Raw genomic sequence first — 19,068 nt, forward strand, 5'->3', positions numbered from 1 at the left:
AGCAATATGTCTGCTGGAAATAAATTGACTATTTCAAAATGATAAATGTTACAGTTTATGAAATGGCCAATTTATTGTATTCTGTCTCTTTCAAAGTGATGAACATTACAGACTATGAAAGAGGCAGAATATAATAAATGAAAGTAATGTGTCATGGCAAAGTCATGTTACATGCCCCATTTAGAATTTAATTCTATTGACATTAAATTTTAAAAATGTATTATTTTGTGGCAAGGCCAACATTTGTTCATCCCTAATTGCCGTTGAAGTGAGTGGCTTGCAAAGCTATTTCAGAGCGCAATTAAGAATCAGCCGCATTGTTGTGGGTCTGGAGTCACCTATAATCCAGACCAGGTAAGGATGGCAGATTTCCTCCTCTAAAACACCTTAATGAACCAGTTGGGTTTTACACCAAATAATGATTGCTTCATAGTTATCATACCTGACACAAGCTTCTTTTTAAATCTTCCTTTTTTTAAAATTAATTGAATGGAATTGAATACAGGTATCCCCTGCTGTCCAAAAGTAGAGCGTTCCTATGAAATCTTTTATAAACCGAAATGGTGTAAAGCAAAGAAGCATTAATTTATTTGGGGAAAAAAATTGCTGTTTTTTTGTAAAATTGAAAATCCTCTTCGGATTTCTTTTGGTTAGCAAAAGCAGGTACTAATGTCGGTCTTTCGTAAAAGTGAAGTGGCATAAAGTGAACCTTCGAAGAACGGGGAATACCTGTATCAGATTGAAGCAGACATTTTTGAATCAACCTATTCATAGATATTACACACTTCTGGAGCAGTTGTGGCTTAACCTGGCTCAGAGATGGGATGCCGTTACTGCACCATGGGAACCCTATCAGATGGGAGCTTAGTAGGTGGCAAAGTTGATGCCACCTATTTAATGCCAAAGCCTAAAAGAAAATGTTGTCAGAGATTAAATTAGATTCCTCACTCTTGAAATTAATATTTGCTCAAACAAACTTTGTCCTTAGGCTATACTACACCAAGAGGGGCACATGGATGATGCACTTTCACTGTCTCGCTCACAACAAGAGGAATCACAGGCCTCCCGAATGATCTTCAGCACAAATGGTCTCTTCAACCAATTCATTAAGTATGTATTTCACCGCATGTATTGGGAGAAAAGGTTGCATAGGTTAACTCATTGGAGGTTAGAAGAATTGAAAAGTGGTCAGTTTGAAAGCATAAGATTGAGGAAGTTTGACATAGGAAATGCTACAAGCATGTTTCTCCTCATGGAAATGAGGGGGTGGTGGCAGGGGGGAGTCTGAGACTTCAGGAGAACAGTTTAAGGTAGAAATGAGAGAGAATTTGTTCAGAGGATCATTAGACTTCAGAATTCTCTGCTGCAGAGTATCAGAGGCTAGGTCACTGAATATGTTCAAGTCTGAGTCGGGGCAGGTTATTGGTCAACAAGAGAGTCCAGGTTTTGTATGGGCCAGACATGAAAATACAGTTAAGTTGATGGAACAAGTTCGAGGGGCAAAATGGCCTGTTTCTGTTCCTGCAGATCTTCTTTTGTTTTAATCTTTTTAAAAAAGTTTCATTTATGGATGCTATCTTTGGCTCTATATGGAATAGCTAATAACTGTGGAAAATCCTTGTGTCAAGATTATTTGTAATACTAATAAATAAAAAATAATGGAGAGGGCAGATAGGTTCTAGTGTAGGGTCACTGAGCTGAAATGTTTCTCTCTTAAAAGAGACCGTCAAATCTGCTGAATATTTTTGGAATTTCTGTTTATTTTAAGTAAATGCATGGTTTGGACCCAAATTGTTAACTTGCATATTTTCTCCACAGACACTGATCTACTATATGTTTACAACATCGATATCATTTACAACAATGCATGATGTTTAATTGGAGCATTTAGAGCTGAAAATGTGTTGCTGGAAAGGCGCAGCGTCCAAGCAGCAGGAGAATCGATGTTTCGGGCATGAGCCCTTCTTCAGATTCTCCTGTTCCTTGGATGCTGCCTGACCTGCTGTGCCTTTCTAGCAACATATTTTCAGCTCTGATCTTCAGCATCTGCATTCCTCACTTTTTTCCCAATTGGAGCATTCACCTCAGTTTATACTTCAATTCTGGTTCAATGTACTGGCACTGTTTATAGTTATAGGCTTTAAAATAAAAAACAATATCTCCTAGTAATATTAATTTTGTTATACTTACAGAAATCAATAGGACTGTGAAATTAATATAATGTAAGCTTAAAATCTCATTGGAAATAATTGAAATTGCAACCGTATATGCTCATCCAGCAGTATATTGCCTGAGGAATATATAGAACTGTGCGTCTTTGAATTATTTTTCCATATTAATGGTACCTGTTATTTTTTTAATGAAGAGGCCTAGATATGCTCAGTGGCAAGAATAAATCGTCAGCTCCAGTGACGCTACCCATTGATTCGATAGTGCTAAGCCTTCAAGACTTGATCAGCTACTTTCAACATCCGGAGGAGGAGCTTGCACATGAAGAAAAGCAGACTAAATTGCGCTCACTGAAGAATAGACAGAATTTATTCCAGGAAGAGGTAAGTTGATAAAATTTTGGAATCGAGAAAAAAACTAGGTGGGTGAGGAACAATACCTAATTGACAGCTGAATTTGCACCAGTTGAAATCAATAGAAGATAAATGAAGTGTAAATGATTTTCAGCTACATTGTTTATATAACAGTAGAGCCACTTGCCATGTTTTTGAAGTATTGACTATATCTGAGTTTTACAGAATCATTAATAAAGCTTAAAATAGTACCCGACCAATCATGAAATCAACATCAATTCTCCTTCCTGGCTTAAATTATATCTTGATGGATAAGAACTAATGCTAACCATGTCAGATTTTTAATTGGTTAATAATAGTTGAATTTTTGTTCAGTTCACATGGATTAATAATTAATCCAGGTACGGACAAGGGTAAGAGTAAAGACCAACGGGATCACAGTCAGTTTCAGCAGCAGATGATGGAGAAAGACATAAAATGGGATTATAGCAGATCATCTGTCAGTTTTATTCTTCTTACAACTGATTGCCAAAGTTGAATTTTACCTTCCATATCAGTGTTGGGCCCAGACAATTATAAGCATGTGAAAGTCAAAAAGATTGGATGTTTATGGGACATTCTACAACAGAAGAAAGTTGTAAAATCTTAAAGTAGGCTCATTAGCAACCTTGCCAAAGGCCGAAGATGCAAGATTAAGGAGCAAAGGGAATGCCAAATCTGAATTTTAAGGCAGTGGTTGACCGCTTATTCCACTAGTTGTCTGAGTACTATAGAGTATATAAATAGCAAATGTCTGTAACTCAAATAGAACAGTTCTGTTTTTCATAGCTTGCTGAGCCAGATGTAGATAGGTGTGTTCAGGTTTTATATTTATCATTATGATGGTTGTGCCAAATGAACTCCACTGGCCAATGATCAGTCTGGCATTCCTCTTTTCATACAGTACCGCCCACAGTTGACAGGTCAGGCAGAAGTAGTATTTGGTGTTTTAAATATCTTTCAAACCTTTGCACATATGTATACTTCTGGCTTTCCTGGCACAAACTACGTTTAGACTTGGAATCTGTATCTGCTGAATCAATCTCTAGGGGCATCTGATTGCTGTTGATATGTGAAGGGCGCTAGTGAGAGGACATGAAGTTGCTTTCATTCAACTGTGAACCTGACAGACATTCCCTTTTTCATGTGTACGCCTGATGACGGAATTATATGTAGGATACAGTTGGCCCATTGTGTCTACACTAGCTCCCCAAATCAGTAGTTCCCTTTGTGCCACCCTCACCTTTCCCAGTAGTCCTTACATGTTCTTCTTGTTTATCAGAACCGACCGTACGGTAATCTATAATGCAATAGTTCCATTCTCGTGCAATCTTGCGTTATAGGCTTGGAGGGCCGAAGGGCCTGTTCCTAGGCTGTAAATTTTCTTTGTTCAATAAGAAAATTGTGCAATAGCTGCGCTATTTAAATTAATGGGTACGGACTTGGATTACCCCAGCCAATACAGGTAAGGAAAGTTTGCATTTACAAATAATGGTCTAACTCCTGCAATCGTGTTAAAGCCAATTTGTGTTGAAGAAACATGCATTATAACAAAACTGACTGCATAAGAATTAATACTTGGAAATTCATTGCCATTAATGATTCTGTAAAAACAACCATGTAATTGATACAAATATTTATGGTAATCCAAGTGTCAGGACAGAAGGAAAGAGGAAAGATAGATCAGAAAAGAGTTTACTAATTCCATATTATTGTTCAAATAAAGGGAAAGTTCTGGTTAGTAATACCAGACTTGAAGAACAGGAATAGTACTCTCAAAAGAGTTAGCTTATTACAAAACCGCTGCCTGTTGAGGCAGGAGCTTCCACTGCCTTTACATTTGGCTGTCAGCAATCTGGGTAGTGCACAAAAAAAAGGAGCGATATGGTGTGGCAGACCTTCACCTGTTTTTGGCTGGCTCTAGCACCTTTACAGCATACGTATTCCATGTGTCAGGAACAAGATAACCAGAACCAGATCCTGATCAATTTTATAAATAAACAGTAACTGTATTGCTAAGGCAGCAAATGTTGTGTTAATATAACATGTAACAGTTACTACTAACTGTGCACGGTTTGTTCCAGGGCATGATCCAGCTGGTATTGGATTCCATTGACCGACTGAATGTATATAACAGTGCAGCTCATTTCTCAGAGTTTGCAGGAGAAGAGGCAGCTGAGTCCTGGAAAGAAATTGTTAACCTGTATTATGAACTGCTGGGTATGGAACCTAAACAATGTGTAGATGAAAAGATAGCAAAATTGAATTGTCGCTGTATTCCACTGATATAATTACCATAACATGTAGTGATATTATCTGGTAGAAGTAAATTCCTGACCTAATTGTACCTCTTTTTTAAATAAATAATGGTAGTTGTAAGATCTTTTTTCTCTTAAGATTTCTTAAAGTCACTTCTTAAATTTGACATGATGAAAATTATCTTGTTTCATACTAAACCCTTAGCTACTCGATAAAGTCAAATGTTGACTAGTATCCTTGATATTCACTAACCTCAAATGACACAAACAGATTGCCTGCTTATTTTCTTCATTGCTGATTATAGAGCTATGCTGTTTACAAATTGGTGGTCATTGTTCAGTGAATTACAACAGTTTGGGTATATTTCAAAAGTTTACTTCATTGCCTGTGAAGCACTTTGTGATGTCCTGAAGTTACAATAGTTTCCTATTATAATTGCAAATTCTTAAATTATTTTTCCACTCTCCACCCAGCTTCTGCTTATTCAGTTACACAGGCTGCCAATCATATGTAATTTTTTTTCACTCATGCAGTATCACTGTCAAGATTACCTTTTTCAGCTTTCTCTCCTCTGAAAGCTGATTCTCATCCTCTCCAGGTCCTCCCTCCCTGCTCAAATGTCCCTTGTTTCCTATCAATTTTATGGATGTCTTTGGTCAAAACTCTATCTTTGGATTTTTCTTGTTTTCACCTTGCTCTTACTATCTCATTGACCCTAGGTAAAATTACAAATGTCATTATCTGTGATTAGGACAATGACTTTTTAAAAATTCTTCATCTCCAAGATGTAGACTTTTCTGACTAGGCCAACATTTATTCCCCTCATTTGTCCCTGAGAAGGTGGCCACCAATAAGATGCAACAGATTTTCAGGTCTTTTTGATTTTTGCTGTTAAATTATAAATTGTTCTTATTGCACCATTTATTATTGCAATATTTTTCTCCTTGTACAGCATCCCTCATCCGTGGCAATCGCAGGAACTGTGCTCTGTTCTCTGATAATCTAGACTGGTTAGTCAGCAAGCTAGATCGACTGGAGGCTTCCTCAGGTATGGTTCTGACACCATAATTCTAATAAACTGAGGTACACCTTGCCAATGATTTATTCTGGTTTTTATAAAGGATGTTTTACAATGTTGATATTGCACAGAATTTAATTGTTCAAAGGTTTTGGCCAGGAAATCTGCTCAGATGTACCTTCCACCAACTGTGCTAGCATAATTTCATGGAGGTACTCTTTATAGTTTTAAATAGAGCATCTGTGGAATTCTCTGCATTAGTCCATTGTAACCTCAATGATAGTCCTCCATATTGTCTTTAAGTTCTAGAAAGCTGATCTTAGTTCATTGTATTAGTTGGGAGTGGAGCAGTGGCAGACCACAGTGTATCTATCTTTCAATACATGCACTCACCATTTTCCTGGGCTCTCCAATTGTTAGTCTGTTAATGGAAGCCTTATTCCAGTATGTTAATTGGAGTTCTTTAACATAAATAGGACAGCAATACAATTTCTAAAGTACCAATGGATGTTGCATTTTGTTCCATGTTTGCGTTCCCAAAAGGTTATTCTCATTCGACTGGTGAGGTACTTGCTGTAGAGTATTGCAATATTATGCATATGTAATGACATCAGCAGGTACACAGCAGAGCGTTCATTACAATGTAAATCAAATGAGTTGGTGGGTTTGAGCTATAGGGAGAGGCTGACTAGGCTTGGGGCTATTTTCCCTGAAATGTCAGAGGTTGAGAGATGACCTTACAGAGATGCATAAAATCATGAGGGGCATGGATGGGGTGAATAGCCACTGTCTTTTCCCTGGTGTGGGGGAGTCCAAAACTAGAAGGCATAGACTTGAGGTGAGGGGGAAAGATTTAAAAGGGAACTAAAGGGCACCTTTTTCCACACAGAGGGTAGTGTGTGTATGGAATGAGCTGCTGGAAGACGTGGTGGAGGCTGGTACAATTATAACATTTAAAAGGCACCTGGATGAGTCCATGAATGGGAAGTGTTTTGAGGGATATTGATGCAGCAATGTCATACTTTGATTTCCTGTCATTTTTTAAAACCAAAAGTGTCTCCAAGATCTGCAGGAGGACCACACTTTTCTGTTTTCAGTGATTCAGTGGATTCATTGGGTGGATTTCAAAGTTGATTTATTCCCTTCGCCAGTTTTCTTCTTGTTACGTTTCAAGAAAGTTAGGAGACCAAAGTGCTTGAAAACAGCAAGAGCTTCATCATTATACGAGTTGTTCACTCTGTAGGCAGCAAGGCTGGATTAGGCTATTGCTTTCCAAAATAGCTGATGATATCAACAATGAAAACATCATGTGATGTGACTCTTAAAGTGTCATTCCACCATACTTACCAAATATATAATAGTTAACCTTTCCACAAGGATACTGATCTAAGTTCTGCTCTGTTTACAAGATGGATAGGTTGTATCTAAAGGGCCTGTCCTGCCTTAAAATTGGTCCCAATTTCCCAAGACTTTAAAGTTTTGCTTCTGACACCACACGGCCAATTTCTTCTGTTGGATTATGATTTGAATTCTAAAAGTGGTCATGATGGGATGTTGGTCATAATCATCCCAGAGGCAGAAAAATGTGTAGTAAGTTAAGGATAGTGGACAGAACTGTATGAGAAACAAATTTGGAGGACAAACATATAAATAGAAAGCAGGAGACAACAGCTTCGCTTCACTTGGAGGCCACCACTGATGATGTTACCTAGCCAGGTAATGAAACGTCTGGATATCAAACCTAAAGCTCAGCGAGCAAACCTACACCCTAAAATTTGGAGGAGTAGACCATTCACTAAGATTATGGTTGATCTGATTATGGCCTTACTTCTACATTCCCACCTATGCCAGTATCTTTTCACTCCCTTATTAGTCAAAAATCTACCTACCTTGCTTTTTACAGTGACCCTCCCTCCACCATTCTGTGGGGAAACATGTTCAAAACTGACAGAAAAAACTTCTGCTTATTTCTGCTTTAAACAGGAGCCCCCTTATTTTCCAGTTACATCAAGGGAAGTGGGAGGCCCAAATGGAGGGGCCACAGCAAAGTCTGTCTGGCACCCTACACAATGGCTCTCAGTAGGAAATCCATCCAACATTTCCCCAATTGCTCCATTAATAGGCACAACAAGCTTGTGTCCAGAAACAGAAATTGCTGGAAAAGCTTAGCAGGTCTGGCAGCACGTGTGGAGCGTGTCCCTGCCTCAGAATGCCTTACCTATTTATGATTGAAAATAATGTGAATGTTTTCATTATAGGAATGTCTGATGTAAAGCAGGGATGATGTGTACTTAAGTGTGTGGACTGTCACCTGATGAAGGTCTTTTGCCCGAAACGTTGATTTTCCTGCTCTTCGGATGCTGCCTGACCTGCTGTGCTTTTCCAGCACCACACTCTCGACTCTAATCTCCAGCATCTGCAGTCCTCCCCTTTGCCGATGTTAATGTCTTCAGCCACTTTGGAGGGAACTGGCTCATTGTAATCTTGCTGGCTGGAGAGTAAACACATTATTTAATAAAGCTGTTGATGTTAATTTGATCTCTTAGCCTTCTTAAAACATAACATCATGAAGGATGGGATGTATCTAAACAAAGCAGAGCCCAGGTTAATATCCTTGTGGAAAGGTGAACCTCCACCACCAGGTTGGGCAAAAGCTGAAGAAAGTGAATGGCAGATAGGGGAGACCATATTAGAAATATTTCAGAATTATAGGTGGGACCATTGATAGGAAAATGAAGAAATCGAAGTTAGACTTGGTGTGCATTTCTGTAAATATACAAGTGTACTTAATAATGAGCATCAGGCACAACTTGTCATACAGAAGCATTACGGTCCCTCAAGATATAATGAAGAGCTGGCGCAAAAAAGGGGGGAGTTCAGATGTTTCCCAGTTGGGAATTAACTATGTGCATTTATGTAGATTGCAATGTAAAATCCTATATTGATTGAAAATTTATGTTAATGCCTATTTGATGTCTTGTGCTGCTATAGGTATCCTGGAAGTGCTGTACTGTGTTTTGATTGAAAGTCCTGAGGTTCTGAACATCATAACAGAAAATCACATCAAATCAATCATCTCCCTGTTGGACAAACATGGACGAAATCACAAGGTAGGCACGTTAATGAAGGCTGGTAATGCAGGAAGGTGTTAAAATGAGGAGTACTTCATGCTTGAAATCTTGGGCTTCTTTAGAAGTTCCACTTACTGTTATCCTCTAACTCTGCAATTTACCTCAGAATGTCTTGGGTCTCAAGTAAAATTATTGCGATTTATTTTGTACTTTTCACAGGTGCTAGATGTGCTGCGCTCTCTCTGTGTCTGCAACGGTGTGGCTGTACGATCCAACCAAAATCTTATTACGGAGAATTTACTTCCAGGTCGTGACCTGCTACTCCAAACAAACATGATTAATTATGTCACAAGGTATAACAATCACAACATTGCTAAACTGCTTAAGTCAATATTCCTGGTGTATTTTTTGAAGCCACAATATCTTTATTGCTTGGCTTCAAGACACTGAATGTATTAAGTTAGTGGCATTGTAATTTTGGAAGTGAGATTGCATTTTGGAGAAAAATGTAAATCAGGTTTGTAGCCCTTCGAGAGAAGATAATTCCTCACTAGAGGACATTAACATAGAAAATATTTATATTTCTGGAAAAGTAAAGCAGTTTTCTTTTTTGCTTTAGCTCATCTTGCATTTGAAAGTTGTCAAATTACATTCCAGTCATCAACTATAGTTAAATCTTTTCAATCTTTGTTTTAAATTTACAGCATGAGACCTAATATCTTTGTGGGTATATGTGAAGGTTCTACACAATACAAGAAGTGGTACTTTGAACTGATGGTGGATTATGTTGATCCATTTTTAATGCCACAGCCTGTTCATTTGCGAGTGGGCTGGGCCTTAACAGAGGGTTACAGCCCTTACCCAGGAGGAGGTGAGGGCTGGGGAAGTAATGGAGTTGGAGATGATTTGTATTCTTATGGTTTTGATGGACTTCATCTGTGGTCAGGTCAGTGATTCTTCTGTTCCTAAGGTTCTGTTATTCATTATTGATAAAACTGCTGTTCCTAAGTGTGACACTCTTACTCCCCCATTTAAAATGTGTCATGATGGTTTGTTAATGTTTAGAATGGATAATATTTGTTGTTGTGGTTCTGTTCGCCGAGCTGGGAATTTGTGTTGCAAATGTTTCGTCCTCGGCAACACAAATTTCCAGCTCGGCGAACAGAACCACAATAACGAGCACTCGAGCTATAAATCTTCTCACAAACTTTGGATAATATTTGTGTATGTTCAGCTCCCTTGCTATCCACCCCATGGCTGTTCCTTTACCACCCACCTGCTTTCTGCTTACAATCATTGAGGGAGGAGGTACGCAGAGAACCAATGTCCCAATCTCTCCTTCTGCAATCAGTTTCTCAACTGCCCCCTTCTCTGCTCCTGCCATGCCTGATCCTGGCATGGAGGTACTGTGGTTAACATTGCTCCTCACAGTGCCAGGGACCCAGGTTCGATTTCAGCCTCAGGCAATTGTTTGTGTGGAGTTTGCACATTCTCCCCATATCTGCATGCATTTCCTCCAGGTGTTCTGGTTTCCTTTCTATCAAAGACATGCAGATTAGGTGGATTGGCCATGCTAAATTTGCTATAATGTGCAGGCTAGATGGGTTAGCCATGGGAAATGCAGTGTTATATATTAATGATCTGGATGAAGGGACTGGGAACATTCTACCGAAGTTTGCCGATGATATGAAGTTAGGTGGACAGGCAGGTAGTACTGAGGAAGTGGGGAGGCTGCAGAAGGATCTAGAAGGATCTAGACAGTTTAGGAGAGTGGTCCAGGAAATGGCTGATGAAATTCAATGTGAACAAATGTGAGGTCTTGCACTTTGGAAAAAAGAATACAAGCACGGACTACTTTCTAAACGGTGAGAAAATTCATAAAGCCACAGTACAAAGGGATCTGGGAGTGCTAGTCGAGGATTCTCTAAAGGTAAACATGCAGGTTGAATCCGTGATTAAGAAAGCGAATGCAATGTTGTCATTTATCTCAAGGGTTGGAATATAAAAGCAGCGATGTGCTACTGAGCCTTTATAAAGCTCTGGCTAGGCCCCATTTGGAGTACTGTGTCCAGTTTTGGGCCCCACACCTCAGGAGTGACATACTGGCACTGGAGCTTGTCCAGCATAGATTCACACGGATGATCCCTGGAATGGCAGGTCTAACATATGAGGAATGGCTGAGGATCCTGGGATTGTATTCATTGGAGTTTAGAAGTTTAAGGGGAGATCTAATAGAAACTTACAAGATAATACATCGCTTGCAAAGGGCGGACGCTAAAAAATTGTTTCCGTTAGGCGAGGAGATTAGGACCCATGGACACAGCCTTAGAATTAGAGAGAGTAAATTCAGAACAGAAATGCGGAGACATTTCTTCAGACAGAGAGTGGTAGGCCTGTGGAATTCATTGCCGCGGAGTGCAGTGGAGGTTGGGACGCTAAATGGCTTCAAGGCCGAGCTTGATAAATTCTTGATGTCACAAGGAGTTAAGGGCTACGGGGAGAATGCTGGTAAGTGGAGTTGAAATGCCCATCAGCCGTGGTTAAATGGCGGAGTGGACTTGATGGGCAGAATGGCCTTGCTTCCACTCCTATGTCTTATGGTCTTATGGTTACAGGGAGAGGATAGAGTGTGGGTCTGGGTGGGATGCTCTTCAGAGGGTTAGTGTGGACTTGATGGGCCGAATGGCCTGCTTCCACACTGCATGGATTCTATCCTCAACTTTGGAAGTTGTGGCTTGTACATCCAAGTCTACATCATTAGTATCAATCAAGACAAGCAGTGGTTCTAACACTGGTCCCTGGGGAACACAACTCTACCTGCCTCCAGTCTGTTCTCCACTACTCACTATTACTTATCATTCAGTCAATTTTTATCTATGCTGCTTAGTATTTTTATAGTACAGTTGGAAAATATTCACCTTTAGTCTGTGAATTATCTGCAAAAGATGTGTTGGAGTGTTTGAAAACAACAAATTTTATTTTCTTTTATTTGTGTATACAGGACATATTGCCAAGACAGTTGCTTCACCCGATGCACACAGTCTTGCTGCTGATGATGTAGTTAGCTGCTGTCTTGATTTGAGTGTCCCCAGTATCTCTTTTCGAATTAATGGCCATCCCGTGCAAGGCATGTTTGAAAACTTTAACGTTGATGGCCTCTTCTTTCCTGTGGTTAGCTTTTCTGCAGGAGTTAGGTGAGTGCTTTTACATGGCTCATCTGTTGTGTTTTTGTACTATTTTATCCACTTTACGTTTTAAGACTAAGAAGAAATATTCTTTTTCCTGCCATCTCAATGTATTTTTCCTGCTGTAACTTTCGAAAAACTTAAATACATTTGAGTACAAAATCTTCAGCTTCCTGTTTGGAAGATATTTATAAGATACCATTGCTTTGAAATTCATGTTATCTAATTGTTTAAATATTCTGATTTTAATCACAAATTCTAATTTTAAAAAGCACTGCTTGCTGGAATAAATTGGAGGGTTTTTTTTTCAAATGCTGTCATATTGTGTTTCAGTCCAGATCCATGTCATCGTTTGAATCTGCCCATTTTTAATTGGACTATATATATTTACTGTTTGCCTATCAAGTTAATGTATTTGTTTTTATGTTTTAATGCTACAAACTGTACCCCATGAAGTTTAGGAAAGTGTACACTACCTCTCTCTTTTAACTGCAGTACCTTTCATCAAATAAATGGAACTGCAGGACAGAATCTTAAAATTCAGTCCAATAATCATGAATAAAATGATTCTTCCCCTCCTCCAAAAAAAAACTTTTCTAATGCCATTTGCAATAGCTGTTGAACCAAAGATTGTGGATTGAAACCCCACTTTAGAGGTGGGAGCACAAAATGTGAGTTGATGCTTCAGTGCACTTCAGGTGCAGTCTTTTGGATGGGCATTGAAATTGAGATTACCCCCCCCCCAACCATCCCAGTTCCCGTCCCAGATGGATATAATGAATCCCACAATATTATGTCAAAAGAAAAGTGGACTTCAATATTTATCCCTCAACCTTGAGGGATAAATATTGGTTATCACATGGTTATCACATTGTAGCATCTTGTGCAAAGTAGCACTCATGTACCTTATATTGCAATGATAGCATTTTAATGCTGCCTCAATGGCTGTAAAGTGTTTTGAGACATTCTGAAGTTGTGAATGGTGCTACATAAATACAATGCATTTTTAAAATATTTCAAAAATAACTTGTATGTTCATTGTATTTAAACACCCACTAAGTATTATGGATGGAAAATCAGAATTGGATTTAGGAAGCTTTTGCACATTTGTTGTACCATACTCACGTCACCTGGTCAGAATGCCAGCTGGAGGTTTGCATTTTCTATCCAGGATCAGCTGATATTCCTGTGAGAGAAGGACATAGGCAACTTTATTTTTGTAAGCTCAAAAGAGCAGGACTGATTCTGCAAACTCCACAAAACTAGCTGAGGCTGTTGCTACTCCAGGTCGCTACACTGAAAGTTCATCTTCTGTTTCCACCTGAGCCAGAGGGCTGACCTTGATTCCTCATTATTCGCTTCCCGCCTTCTGGCAAAATGTTAATGAGACCTGACCATAAAAATGGATTTGGCACTAAGGGTGAATTAAATCATGCCAATCTGAGTTTTTATTGTAGTACTCAGGCAATGGGTGGTTTCTGTTTGTGCTGCAATGGAAATTGTGGTATTAGCTATCCATTTCTGCTCCTGTGTTGGGTCAATGAATGGGCCAATGGAGTTGGTCACCATTGCCAAGTTTGAACATATGCACTCTTAGCTCAAAATCAACTACCGACCTCCTCCGTATTCCTTGATTTTTAATGCACGCTCTCTGACGGACATTTTCCAGTGTGCACTCATTTGGTTGTATCAAACCATCGAAGTTCTCCTGAGTCTGACTCCTTCTCTCCCCTGGCAAAGTCCTCATTTGAGTCGTGTGGAGCAACTTCTGTATGTATTCTCAACCTCAATAAACCGGCACCTGTACTTTTGCCCCATCAGCACACTCATGCCAGGTATCTTATTGTGTGGTAGTCCATTTCTAACCTGTGTTCTAAGGTATATGTAATGCCAGTATCTGAGACTGATAGAACTATACCTTCGTCATCATCCTCTTCATGGCCTGTCTTCACTACAATATCTGAAGGGGGGAAAAGAAAGCTTAAGTTTGTGGACCGGAAAGGGGGAGGGTTACAAAAGCGGATATTGTCACCTTTGTCCTACCTCCAGTCACGGTCTCAGGAATGGTTATTGCAATAATGGCAGCACTGACATCTCTATTTGAATCAGGATAGGCCTACTGCTATTCATTAGCGTTCACTTGCTCCAATTTTATGCCATTTGTCTTGCAAGAGCGAGTAAAGTGTCTTGACTGTTGTGCAATTTGTTTGGGTGATGTTCCTAATATGATTGAGTAGATTGTGGAATGTTGGAGTAGTGATGTGTGGGTGAGAGGCTTGGAGCAAGACTAGGTTTGCTGCTGTTGGTTATTCCAATCTGCTCAGTAAGTTTTTTTTAAAAGCTGTTACATATTTTGTGGTTCTGTTCGCTGAGCTGGGAATTTGTGTTGCAGACGTTTCGTCCCCTGTCTAGGTGACATCCTCAGTGCTTGGGAGCCTCCTGAGAAGCACTTCTGTGATGTTTTCTCCGGCATTTATAGTGGTTTGGCTCTGCCATTTCCGGTTGTCAGTTCCAGCTTCCATTGCAGTGGTTGATATATTGGGTCCAGGTTGATGTGCTTATTGATTGAATCTGTGGATGAGTGCCATGCTTCTAGGAATTCCCTGGCTGTTCTCTGTTTGACAAGGAAGAAACTACGGTCTCATTCGATGTAACGGCACTGTTCACCTCTATCAACAAAACCCTAGCCAGAGAAACAATAGCCAACCTGCTGGACATACAGAACAGACAACAAGACCGGGAACTTATCAACAAAGATGGCATACTCAAAACTACTGGACCTGTGCCTCACAACACACTTCACATTCAACAACCAAATATATGAACAAATCAACAGCCCCCCATGGGCTTACCCATTTCTGGACTCATAGCAGAAACAGTAATGCAAAGATTAGAACAAACAGTCTTACCACACATTCAACCCAAACTCTGGGTCAGATATGTGGATGACACTTTTGTTATCATTAAAAACACAGAAATAGAGAACATGCACTCACAGGAATCCGATTCACTAGAGAGGAAGAAAAGGACAACCAACTCCCATTCCTAGACGTGATGGTACAGAGAACACCTAACGGAGAATTCACCACAAAGGTATACAGGAAAGCCACACACGCAGACCAAGTCCTGAACTACGAAAGCCACCACCCCAACACACACAAAAGAAGTTGCATCAAGACACTGTTCAAAAGGGCCACAACACACTGCAAAAAGAGGAAGAAGAACACCTATACAATGTATTCGCCAAAAACGGATATCTGTGCAACAGATGCCTAAGGGAAAGACAACGGAACGAGGACATGCAGCAACCCAAAGGACTAGCCACACTACCATACATCAAGAGCATTTCCGAACTGACAGCCAGACTACTGCGATCACTAGGACTCATAACAGCACACAAACCAACAACAACTCACCAGAACGAAGGACCTGATACCCAGCAAGAGCAAAACCGATATAGAGTACAAAATCCCATGCAAGGACTGCACAAAACACTACATAGGACAAACAGGAAGACAGCTAACGATCCGCTTCCATGAACACCAACTAGCCACGAAACAACACGACCAGCTATTCTTAGTAGCCACACACGCAGACAGCAAGCAACATGAGTTCGACTGGGACAACACTACTATTATAGGACAAGCCAAACAGAGAACAGCCAGGGAATTCCTAGAGGCATGGCACTCATCCACAGATTCAACCAATAAGCACATCGACCTGGACCCAATATACCGGCCACTGCAGCGAACAGCTGGAACTGACAACCGGAAGTGGCAGAGACAAATCACTATAAATGCCAGAGGAAAGTTCACAGAAGTGCTTCATAGGAGGCTCCCAAGCACTGAGGATGTCACCTAGACAGGGGACGAAACGTCTGCAACACAAATTCCCAGCTTGGCGAGCAGAACCACAACAACGAGCACCCGAGCTACAAATCTTCTCACAAACTTTGAGCTGTTACATCACTTCTTGCTGGCTTGCAGGGTCCGATTTTTGTTGGGTGGTAGACATGGAGATTTCAAGTTCTTGCCTCCTCCTGGTTACTGTCCTTGCTATGAAGCATTGTTGCCAAAGGAAAGGATCCGAATTGAACCCATTAAGGAGTACAAGCATGACTTCAATGGTATTCGAAATCTTCTGGGACCCACACAGTCACTATCGCATACTGCATTTGCCCCGTCTCCTGTGGATACAGCCCAGGTAATTTGATGAAACATCTATCTTTCAGTTTTTCAAATGCTATCGCTGTCATCATTTCTCCAACTTTTGAATTTGCGTGCACTGGTTTGAAAAACTTAATTCTTGAAGCTGCTTACTTTAACCTCAAAATAGTCACACTTTGACAATAATGTGTAGATCCCTTGAAATACTGTCATGATATTTTATAAATTGTATCGTATTATTTAAAATTTTAATATTGGTGAAAGCAGTAAGAACTGGAGACACGCTGTCTGCAATTATGCCAATAGAAGATACAAGTTATGCTGCATCACAAGATTTACATTTTTCAAAGCAAATAAAATTTATTGTATTTCAAAAAAATTTAGTAATGAAAGCACTGTTAGCTAAACCACAGTGAAGGAAAGCTTTGAAATTGAAAGATTGTTAATTTTTATTTCTATCTGTCAATAGATTGTGTGTCATATTTCCATGGGGATCGGTGAAGCTTAGTGAGATTGTTGGTTTTGAGTTATTGTGAATTCAGTTATGGCAGATCCAGCAGGCAAGGTGGTTTGGTAAAAGTAGCTAAGAGACTGTCAGCTTTGTGTCTTATATGCCGTGGAGCATCTTGGAAGTCATGAGATAGAAAGCAGATCTACATCTGAAACGGAATAAATGTTAGATCTGTGGTCTATGAAGGATTTGAAAGTGAGACTCGTGTTTAGTATGAGACAAAAAGTTTTAAAAAGTGGAAGAATGACTGGAAAGTTTGTTTAGCTGGAAGCTATGAGAAGAAATCTACAGTAATCTTCTCAATAAAAGGCAGTTCATCTTGTAGTTGGAATTCTGAGCTTAATTAGTTTGGTTGCAGTTTGGAAATATAACTGTGGGAAACCACAGTATTTTGTGATGTTTGTAGCTGCAGGAGTCCCAGGGAAGCCCATTTTGGTGCTGTGGAATTGAGTCATAAGGTTGGTAAAGAAATTGGAGCACTGTTTAGCCAAAAGCTAAGTGGAAGGAATCCCATGTGATTTTGTAACTGGGCAAATAGCTGGAACATTGAAGAGAAATCAGAGTGAATTCCAGACAGTTGTAATATACTTCTTCAGCTGATCGCAGGAAAAAACAAATTAACCTCAGAGTAAGTGACGAATACTTTTTGGGTATAGGGGAAGAGCTAAAATTAGAATTAAGTTTATAAGCTATGATATTTAGCAAACAGTACTTATATTATTAAATTATTTCGATATACAATAAATTGTATTTGCTTTGAAAAATGTAAACCTTGTGATGCAGTTCTAGCATTTAATTGTTTGTGGTTCTGTTCGCCGGTTCCACTAGAATTGTAACATAGCTTTGTAAATAAAAAAGGGGTTATATCCATTTTCCTTCACACTCTGGGCCAGGTTTTCCAGTGAATGGAATTACCACCCTAGCCCTTCATTTTTATGAAAGAAGGGAACTCCACATTGTTAGATACCGGACTTTGATTGTTGAGGTTGGGGGGTAGGGAGGCACTCTGGAGAGAACTTCATTTTCATCCTTGGGGCATAGATTATGACTGTGATGCTGTTGAATGTCAAGGATTGATAGTTGGACTTTTTTTTTGTTGGATATAATCATTTCTGGCATCTGTGTGGTATGGATGTCTCTTGCCATTGGTAAACAAAAAGCCCTGGAAGCTAGGGGATAGAATGGTCTGCAGTTGCTATTCAAATGCTTCCTTATTTTGTATGTTTTTATATCTGCTTGAGTCCAGAGAAGTTGATTAGCCATATATCTGTAGCTCCTCATTATTGATTTAAAGCTAGTGATTCTGAGAAGTTAGCAAAACTAAATAATATTTCATCTGTTCTTGCCACAATTAATGATTTGACATCACTGTGCTTATATTTTCTATGAAATAATTAAATTCCATGTCAACTTCTTGTAGTTATATTGAGGAAATGTGGTTTCAACTGTCATCAAAATAAGGCTTAATTTCAGTAAGCATTCCTTTTCTCCTTTTTAATCTAGATTGTCCTACCGCCTCACCTGGAAAGGATACGAGAGAAATTAGCTGAAAATATCCATGAACTTTGGTCTTTGACAAAGATTGAATTGGGTTGGACGTATGGAACAGTAAGAAAAGTCTTGTTAATTATAATGTCTCAACTGTAAGAACTAACTATGTACTAAAAGTGTTAATGTCCAAGTAAGTATTCCTGGAAGTAAACTGCTAGAACAGTATCTTCTCAGGGGAAACTGAAAATTATTGACTGACTTGTTGGCCAATAATTTTCTGGAAAAAGATGAGCCTTGAGCCCAGACTGAGGTGACATGGCCTGATTTAAAAGTTTCTTATGCGACCGAATTTCTGTTACTTGTTGTAATCAATTAAACCATCAGGATAAATAAGAGAGATGAAGAAAAATCCTTAAAATTTTGATCAGGTACGATGCTGTAACAGAAAAGCAGCTTTCAACAACTTCTTATTCAACTCTTTAAAGATGGTTACCAAATCCTGCCTCTGGAATTCAGGCAGAAAGGAATTGTAGCACCCTGCTGCGTCATAAAACAGTTTAATAACAGCCCAAAAAAAGCATCATCACTACCCAAATTGCATTTTGATTGGATTCTATTCATGATTATTTTAATAATATTGTGGAATCATATTATACCCAAAGTGAAACAAGGGATTTTTATCTCCAGATGATTAAGCCTTTGTTAACACTTAATTGTTTACATGTTTTAAATTTGGAAGCACATCAGGGTGTGTTCCTTTTATTTCAAAATGTACTGCTACAGCAGATTTTTCCATTCTCACAATG

At 39.3% G+C, this 19,068-nt stretch overlaps 1 protein-coding gene across 9 annotated transcripts in view; it reads left to right on the plus strand.

The window, feature by feature from the left end:
- Nucleotides 1-19,068, plus strand: part of LOC132836584 (ryanodine receptor 1-like) — a 402,705-nt gene that overhangs the window by 121,667 nt on the left and 261,970 nt on the right. For all 9 annotated transcript variants that reach the window (XM_060855950.1, XM_060855954.1, XM_060855953.1 and 6 more), the window contains exons 12-21: nucleotides 989-1,110; nucleotides 2,366-2,552; nucleotides 4,646-4,781; nucleotides 5,773-5,868; nucleotides 8,830-8,948; nucleotides 9,129-9,262; nucleotides 9,614-9,855; nucleotides 11,911-12,103; nucleotides 16,081-16,297; nucleotides 18,275-18,379. In XM_060855950.1, coding sequence (XP_060711933.1) covers nucleotides 989-1,110; nucleotides 2,366-2,552; nucleotides 4,646-4,781; nucleotides 5,773-5,868; nucleotides 8,830-8,948; nucleotides 9,129-9,262; nucleotides 9,614-9,855; nucleotides 11,911-12,103; nucleotides 16,081-16,297; nucleotides 18,275-18,379 — 1,551 coding nt within the window. The remainder of the gene's footprint in view (nucleotides 1-988; nucleotides 1,111-2,365; nucleotides 2,553-4,645; nucleotides 4,782-5,772; nucleotides 5,869-8,829; nucleotides 8,949-9,128; nucleotides 9,263-9,613; nucleotides 9,856-11,910; nucleotides 12,104-16,080; nucleotides 16,298-18,274; nucleotides 18,380-19,068) is intronic.

The sequence above is a fragment of the Hemiscyllium ocellatum genome, chromosome 47 (assembly GCF_020745735.1).
Source record: "Hemiscyllium ocellatum isolate sHemOce1 chromosome 47, sHemOce1.pat.X.cur, whole genome shotgun sequence".
Classification (NCBI taxonomy): Eukaryota; Metazoa; Chordata; class Chondrichthyes; order Orectolobiformes; family Hemiscylliidae; genus Hemiscyllium; species Hemiscyllium ocellatum.